Raw genomic sequence first — 8,482 nt, 5'->3', positions numbered from 1 at the left:
CATAAAAAACATAAGTCGCTGCTAATCTACGCCAAAGAAAAAGAAGCTAATCCAAGCCTCTTAAACAATCCGAGTAAAAAAATTTAATCTGATGAAGGGAGAGGGAAATTTAGGGTTGTTTCGTTTTTCCTTACAATTTTTGGTTTTGATGTACTGATGAAATTTTACATTTATAAACACCGAACTCCCAACTATTTTTTTTTTCTTAAGCTTTCAGATTGCAGTTATATTTTCTTTATTTGGAAAGAGCTATCAATTTGCCATGATAGGGAAAATTCTGCTGCAGAATAATTAATTCTGGAAGCAATATTTTTCTTAATATGTGTCAATATAATTTATATCTCTTAATGTTTAATTTATCAATTGGGTGCAAATGTTGGATACGAATGAACTTTTGCAATGTTATCCGCCGGTAGGTTACTCCGAATCCAGTAATTTTAATCCAAATTTTATATTTGTTTTTAAACAAATCATGTAATATAAATAAATTATTAGTTTAGAACCATTAACTTAAAAAAAAGTTAGTAGAATCTGGAAGTTTCAGATCTTGGTTCCATCTCGGTGGTCAAATAAAACTTAAGCATTGCTTTGAACTTCTTCACTGGTGTTTGTTACCAGCCAGTCAAACTTGTTTATTCAATCTTTCTATTTCCCTACTATATACAAGTTAACTAAACGATAAAATAATTTTGTCACGCATCAAACTATAATCACAGCTGCAAATCACAGTTCATGGACATATATCTGATTAATGAATAACCCCCTACACAAAATCTATAAAACTCTTCTAATAAGTCCATGCAATGCATTGATCAGAGTCCTTGAAAAAGATGCAATTTGTGAAAATGTGAATGCTTGCTTTGAATATTGTGAAAATTTTGTAGATTGGGTTACTTTACTTCCAACCCGTGAGTGTTGTGACAACTTAATGATATTGAATGGCAAGGTAAAATACGAGGACGACGATAGGGTTCGTATGTATTGTTCATGCATCGTAGACTTCAGTAATAGCCACTATCACTATCACTCTCCTTATCGCAGTATCGAATAGAACAACTTTATATATTATGCGATATTCATCTTAGCTTCCTCATCTCTGACCACATGGACTGCTGGAAGTACGATTTTCACTTACATTTCTCTCTTTCTTTAGTCCATCTTTCATTTATTTTATTTTATTTAGTAAGTAATGATCATTTTTTATTTTTTAAATTTCTGCTTGCAGGCTTTAGTAAGAGACGTGTTTGAGGAAGCGGAGCTGTTCTCTCTGGTCTAATGCTATATTAGTTGAAATATTTGTACTTTTCATCTTTTCCTGAACTTTGAATTGGAAGTAAAATGATGTGTATTGTATAATACTATTATTCTATGTTATATTAACAAGGTTAAGTTGTAATTTGTGGAGCGCAGCTTTGTGTTTCAATTAGTTAGAGCGATAATTTAGACCTTGTGAGTTTTGAAATTGAAAAATTAAATAGATTCCAAAATGTATATATAACTTTGTTCTAAGCATGTTTTTTGCACACATATACGGAATTCGACTTGTTGGATATTGGGTCACAGTCGCCTACGTGGGCTAACCCGACCCACATAGAGAAAGAGAATTGACTTGGAGCAATTTTCGTTGTAATATAAATAATATGGCGCCAGGCGGAAGATCGATGAGCTTTCATAATTTTGTATTTGAAGAAGATTAAAGAGCTGTGTTTTGACCAAAAAAAATTGCTCCTCTGCATATTCTCACGATCACCTAATTAGGTATACAATTGGTCCTAATTATATATAGTCATATACGGCTCTAACATTGTAATACAATAACAATAGGATTCTTAAACACCTAATCCTAAAGCCGGGTGTCAAGTGGGCCGGGCCGGGCCATTTAAATGTGGGCCACAAGGGGCCGGGCTTGGAGAGGGAAAGGGTGTCCGGCCCAGCCCACCTCGGATAGGGGCTACACATCGGGCTAACCGGGCCCGTTAGTGGGCCTGACTGGGTTTTAGTTAGTGGGCCGGGCCAAGTTTTAGTTAGTGGGTCGGGCCGGGTTTTAGTTAGTGGGCCGAGCCGGATTTTAATTATTTTAAAAAAAATTCTAATGCTAAAATTTATTAAGTTTAATACTTTAAAATCTAGTTGTTGTCAACTTTATTTTAACCTTCAAGTTCCTTAAATTATACTTTGGCCCTATTTTCAAACTATAAATACCATTCATTCTTCTCCATATTATCTCACAATTCCCTACTCTCCTCTTTCTCTAAATTTCCTACTCATCTAAACGGGAACAATGCACATGAGTTTTGATACTAAACCAAAGTTCTTAATTTAATTATCTCATCTGATCCTAAGTCCTAATGTCATGTGCAGATTGTCACGTCTCCATCATCGGTGGAGACATTTCAATATGCTAAAAAATATTTAATTATTATTATATATAAAATATTTGAAACTAATAAGATTATATTAATATATTATTATATATATAACTAATAGTTTATATTATTATATAGTATACTGTATAACCTATTGAAATATTTTTGAACTTGTGTAAGCCAACATCAAGATAGTAACTTAAAAGGGGTATTTGATTTATTTCACGCATCAGCAATTTCAGAGGCTTGTCATTTCACTGATTTTGTCAGCCTATTATAATGTCTTGTTGCTTTTGGGCACTGATCAATGTTTGTACCTCCTTGCAGAAATTTATCTTGGAGTTGCTACTTGTGTAGGATTAGTTTTACACAATTACATTTATAGTTCTATTTTGACTGCGTACAGATTATTATTCTTGTAAATAAAATTATAAATAAAATTATAACACAAATTTGAAAAGAAATTCAAAGGCTCAGTGAACCTTTAGTTTTATTAATCGATAATTGCAAAGTCGAATTTAAACTTTAAAGCTTACAAACTTACAACTACTTTTCTTTGATTTCGTAAACTTAAACTAGAAAAAGAAAATTCAATTTGACAACTCTTCAAATTTAAATCTACATATTTTCCACCATTTTATTCAATTATTTCATTTAGTAGCAATTAAATATTAACGAATCCGATTCCTCTTCATTTTTATTGTCTCCATTTTTCTCAAGTTCTTACTTGAATAAGAGACACATTACATGAGTTAAAATTAATGGTTAAGTTTTAATTAACTAAAGTAAGATTCTAACTATGGTTTGAATAATTAATATATATTTCATATATTTGCTTCCAAAATTTTAAGAATCCCACAATTATAGCTACAACTATTTTATTGGGATACAATGTTTTTAAAATACTTTTTAATAGTAATATACAAGATATCATCTAGAAAGGGTTGCTAGTTGATTTAATCATGCAAAGTCCAAAAAGAATTATACTTTAGCTTACATATTAACACATGTATGTATTAGATTGCGTTTTTAATTAAGGGATATTCCAAGACATCATAGGCTTATAGCTATACGAATATGAAAATTATATATGTTGCTCCTATTAATCTTGATTTCTTTTTTTTCCTATCTTGACATTTCTTTGTCACAGAAGCTATACTTTTTTTCTGTTTCTTTGATTTGATACATGCACTTTAGCCAATGCAATTAAGAAAAGTTTGAACATGGCTTTAAAATAGAGTAGTTAATGTATGTGTCTTTATTTTTCTGTTACATTTTACCCTGCATAATTACATCATTAACTCTCTCTATGAAACTAATTATAAATAATCAAACTCTTACCAAAACAACTTGATAATCTACAAGATTGAACTTTTCTACAACTATTAGTATTAGTATTATAATAATTAAATGGCATATTTTGCAGCTTTTGTTATAGTTTTTCTTGCAATTTCAAGATCAAGTTTGGCTTGGTTCGATTCGGATTGTTCAGATGTCACTGATGTTTTCTCATGGTGTGAAAGTTTCGTTGATGGAGTCGAACAAACTCCATCGGACCAATGTTGCAATAGCCTCAGAAATTTAAACACCATTGTGAAACAAGAAGACCAAGGTGCTACAAGAATTTACCAGTGTATTGAAAACATGAAAAATACTGGAGATCATCCTTCATACCAAGAAGATCGAATCGCCGATCTCTATAATTACTGTCAAATACACCTTAGCTTCCCTATTTCTGAACACATGGATTGTTACAGGTATATTTAATTTCTCTCTTCTGAGAAATGTTTTTTTTTTTTTTTTTTTTTTTTGCAGCGTGTTAACTGAAACAATTTTTTTCTTTTTGCAGTATTAATAATTAGTGCTATGGTGCTACGGATTGTGTTGCTTTAAGAGGTAACAATAAATGAGAGCTTCAAGTTGAGAGAATTGGTAGTGTTGGTGTTGAGGTTTGTAGCCAGACGAATATAGCTTATTGGATTTTGATGCTAATCCCATCAATAATGAAGTTTTGTCTTTTGTATTGTAGCACGTCTCTAACAACAACAACAACAACAATACGATTAACTTTGAACTAGCTGAACATTCACTTGAAACGTCGTAATCATCAAAACTGATTGCAGTTTCATTGGCTGAATGAACTGGTGCCTATTTAATGGGCTCTGGTACTGAAATTTGTGGAGAAAATACTACTCAAGGATTCTAAATGATTTATTAAAAATGATTAATGTACAATATGTCAAAATACCGAAATTAAAATTAATAACGTTCCTTAACATGTTATGCATCACTTACTTATTGAAATAAAATCGTTAGCGGTCCGCATGAACTTTCTTTTACAAAACAATAGCTTATTCTTCTATTATATGGATACTATAGAATTTTCTGCTATGAATTTTCTTACTTTGTGAAAGAAAATTGTTAGCGGCCCACATAAATTTAAACCGGCACAACCCCGCATAAGCTTAAACTCGTCCCTTCCTCGCTGCCATTCCTTTGACAAAAATCTACAAAATCAACTAATTAATACGGGCAATTTGCACGATTGCCCTTATTCGGGGTTGGTCTTTAATTTTTGCCCCTCAAATTGCTGTTTTTCAAATTTTGTCCTTCGCCTAAAAATCCATGGGTTCAGGGTTTGAACCCTGCTCAATCAAAAAAAAAAAAAAAAAAAAAAATCGCAAGGCAGAGTTTGGATTTACAAGACAGAGTTTGCCTACAAAACTCTACCTTCAGGGCAGAGTTTTCTTAAGATAGCAAACTCTACCTTAAGGCAGAGCTTGCATGAAACTCTCCTTATAAGGCAGAGTTTGCACCTTATGGTAGAGTTTGTAGGCATTTGAGATCAATATTGCACAAAATAAAACATAAATTGTATTGGAAGTTTTATTTTTACTGCAGTTCTTTGACAAGAATAAAATAAAAGACTCTTAAAAACATGGGACCAAAGTATATAGGACATAAATAATCCGAATAGGGAAAATTAAATCTGAAGGGAGAAGGAAATTTAGGGTTGTTTCGTTTTTCCTTATAGTTTTTGGTTTTGATGTACGGATGAAACTACAGTTATAAGCACCAAACTCCAAATTATTTTGTTCTTAAGCTTTTCAGATTTCAGTTATGTTTTCTTTATTTGGACAAAGCTATCAATTTACCATGATAGGAAAAGTTCTGCTGAAAGAATAATTAATTCTGGAAACAATATTTTTCCTACTTTATGCCATTTTAATTTATACCTCTTACCGTCACATTTATCTATTGGGTGCAAACGTTGGATAAGGATAAAGTTTTTCAATGTTATCTGCCAGTAGGTTAGTTTGAATCCATCAACTTTGGTCCAAATTTTATATATTTGTTTTAAAAAAATCAATATAAATAAATTATTAGTTTAGAACCATTAACTTAAAAGGTTAGAATCTCAAATCTAAAAGTTTCAAATCTTGGCTCCGCCTCTGCCCGCCAATCAAATAAAACTTAAACATTGTTTGAACTGGTGTTTGTTACCAGTCAGTCAAACTTGTTTATTCAATTTTGTCTTTCTATTTTCCTAATACAAGTTAACTAAACAATAGAAATCAATTTTGTCACGCATCAACTATAATAATCTCATCCAAATTGAATGATCACAACTGCAAATCACAGTTCACGGACATATATCTAATTAATGAATAACCTCCTGCGCAAAATCTATAAAACTCTGCTAATTAATTACTTACGTACTTACTACCAATTAATCAGCAGAAAATGACAACCAAATGTCTACTAGTTTTTGTTGCACTTGTGTTGGTGGTTCTAATAAGTCCATGCAATGCATTCAGAGTCCTTGGTCCTGAAGATGCAATTTGTAAGAATGTGAATGCTTACTTTGAAGATTGTGAAAATTTTGTAGATGGGAAAAATAGTCTTCCAACACGTAAGTGTTGTAACAACTTAAAGATATTGAATGGAGGGGTAAAATATATAAAGAATGGGGTTCGTAGGTTTTGTTCATGCATTGTAGACTTCAGCAATAGCCATGATCATCCTCCTTATCTCCAGTATAGAATCGAACAACTTTATATAGCATGTCGTGTTCATCTTAGTTTTCCCATCTCTGAGCACATGGATTGCTACAAGTACTTTCACAAACTCTTCATCTTCCTTTCTTTTATCCTTTTTTAATTTATTTGTGGGGTGAGTTCTTTTAGTAGTAACTAATAATTATGTTTTTATTTTTAAATGTTGTGCTTGCAGGCTTTAGTAAGAGATTTGTGTTTGAGGAAGATGTACGAGCTGTTCTCTGGGGTCTAATGCTATATTAGTTAAAATATTTCTATTCTCTCTCTTTTCCTAAACTTTGAATTGGAAGTACAATGATGTGTATATTACAGTGTCACTCTATGTTATATATATTTGTGTTATTAACAAGGTTAATGGAATTTTTGGAGCCAAACTCTGTGTTTCAATTAGTTGCAAATTAATATTTTAGACATTGTGAGTTTTGAATTAAGAGAATGGATTCCAAAACGTATATATAACTTTGTTCTATGCATATTTTTCATACACATCACTACTAAAAAACTTTCAAAATTCGACGGATAAAAAACCAACGGACTGCGTTGCTTTGAAAAACCGACGCACTGCGTCGGTTTTGTGTATTGCTAATTTATTTTATTTGAGGTAGTTTCTTTTAAATTAGGGCTTTTAAAATTATTTCAATCTTAGTTTTATTTGTAGATTTTAGGCCTAATGTTAGTCTATTTAGCTTTGTTAAACATCATTTGTAATGTTATTAATGTTGAATTTGTGAAAAAATGTAAACTTTATTTGACTAGTTTACTTTTCATTTTTTTTTTTTTTTTGCTTGAGATTGTGCTATATTTTATGTTCATTGTCAGTGTATTTGTGTTAGCTTAATTATCATTGTTTGTAATATTATTGATGTTGAATTCGTGCAAAAATGTATACCTTATTTGACTAGTTTTTTTTTTTGGGGGTGGGGGGGGGGGGTGGGGGGTGGGGGTGGGGTTGGGATTGTGCTATTTGTTAGAATCCATAAGTTAGTAGAATTTTTATTGAGCAGTCAAAATTAGAATTGGTTGAGATTGTGCTTTTCAAAGTTAGAATTGTTAAGTTATAGTATTTCTATAACCTCAAAACTAAAGTGTAGACTTTATTTGACTAGATTTACTTTTCAATTTTTAGAATTGGTTAGGATTGTGCTTTTCAAAGTTATATTAAAGTTACAATCCATAAGTTATTAAAGTTAAAATTGTTATTGAGAATTCAAAGTTAGAATTGGTTGGGATTGTGCTTTTCAAGGTTAGAATGTTAAGTTATAATATTTCTATAACCTCAAAACTAAAATGTAGACTTTATTTGGCTAGATTTACTTTTCAATTTTTAGAATTGGTTGGGATTGTGCTTTTCAAAGTTATATTGAAGTTAGAATCCATAAGTTATTAAAGTTAGAATCCATAAGTTATTAAAGTTAGAATTGTTATTGAGAATTCAAAGTTAGAATTGGTTGGGATTGTGCTTTTAAAAGTTATATTAAAGTTAAAACTTATTGATGTTGAATTTGTGAAAAAATGTAAACTTTATTTGACTAGTTTACTTTTCATATATATATATATATATATATTTGCTTGAGATTGTGCTATTTTTTATGTTCATTGTCAATGTATTTGTGTTAGCTTAGTTAGAATTGGTTGGGATTGTGCTTTTCCAAGTTATATTAAAGTTAAAATCCATAAGTTATTAAAGTTAGAATTGTTATTGAGAATTCAAAGTTAGAATTGGTTGTGATTGTGCTTTTCAAAGTTAGAATTGTTAAGTCATAATATTTCTATAACCTCTAAACTAAAATGTAGATTTTATTTGACTAGATTTACTTTTTAATTTTTAGAATTAAAGTTAGAATCCATAAGTTATTAAAGTTAGAATTGTTATTGAGAATTCAAAGTTAGAATTGATTGGGATTGTGCTTTTAAAAGTTATATTAAAGTTAGAATCCATAAGTTATTAAAGTTAGAATTGTTATTGAGAATTCAAAGTTAGAATTGATTGGGATTGTGTTTTCTTAAGTTACATTTTAAGTTAGAATTCTTAAGTTAAAATATATTTCTATAACCTCA

At 30.6% G+C, this 8,482-nt stretch overlaps 2 protein-coding genes across 2 annotated transcripts; both read left to right on the top strand.

Annotated features, from left to right (window-relative positions):
• Positions 1–3,776: 3,776 nt before the first annotated feature.
• LOC132619454 (protein ARABIDOPSIS THALIANA ANTHER 7-like) lies at positions 3,777–4,228 on the top strand. Its single transcript, XM_060334359.1, has 2 exons — positions 3,777–4,123; positions 4,216–4,228. The coding sequence occupies exons 1-2, from the start codon at positions 3,777–3,779 to the stop codon at positions 4,226–4,228; spliced, it is 360 nt and encodes a 119-aa protein (XP_060190342.1).
• Positions 4,229–6,110: 1,882 nt separating this feature from the next.
• On the top strand, positions 6,111–6,789 carry LOC132619453 (non-specific lipid-transfer protein 13-like). Its single transcript, XM_060334358.1, has 2 exons — positions 6,111–6,481; positions 6,600–6,789. Exons 1-2 carry the CDS (start codon positions 6,111–6,113, stop codon positions 6,604–6,606), a joined length of 378 nt encoding a protein of 125 aa, XP_060190341.1. The 3' UTR covers positions 6,607–6,789.
• Positions 6,790–8,482: the final 1,693 nt, after the last annotated feature.

This window comes from Lycium barbarum, chromosome 11, assembly GCF_019175385.1.
Source record: "Lycium barbarum isolate Lr01 chromosome 11, ASM1917538v2, whole genome shotgun sequence".
Taxonomy (NCBI): Eukaryota; Viridiplantae; Streptophyta; class Magnoliopsida; order Solanales; family Solanaceae; genus Lycium; species Lycium barbarum.
This window is presented reverse-complemented; position numbering and strand designations above follow the sequence as displayed.

Excerpts from the sequence above, each read along its gene's own strand:
- LOC132619453 (XM_060334358.1), top strand. The coding sequence starts at position 6,111 with ATGACAACCAAATGTCTACTAGTTTTTGTTGCACTTGTGTTGGTGGTT.
- LOC132619454 (XM_060334359.1), top strand. The coding sequence starts at position 3,777 with ATGGCATATTTTGCAGCTTTTGTTATAGTTTTTCTTGCAATTTCAAGA.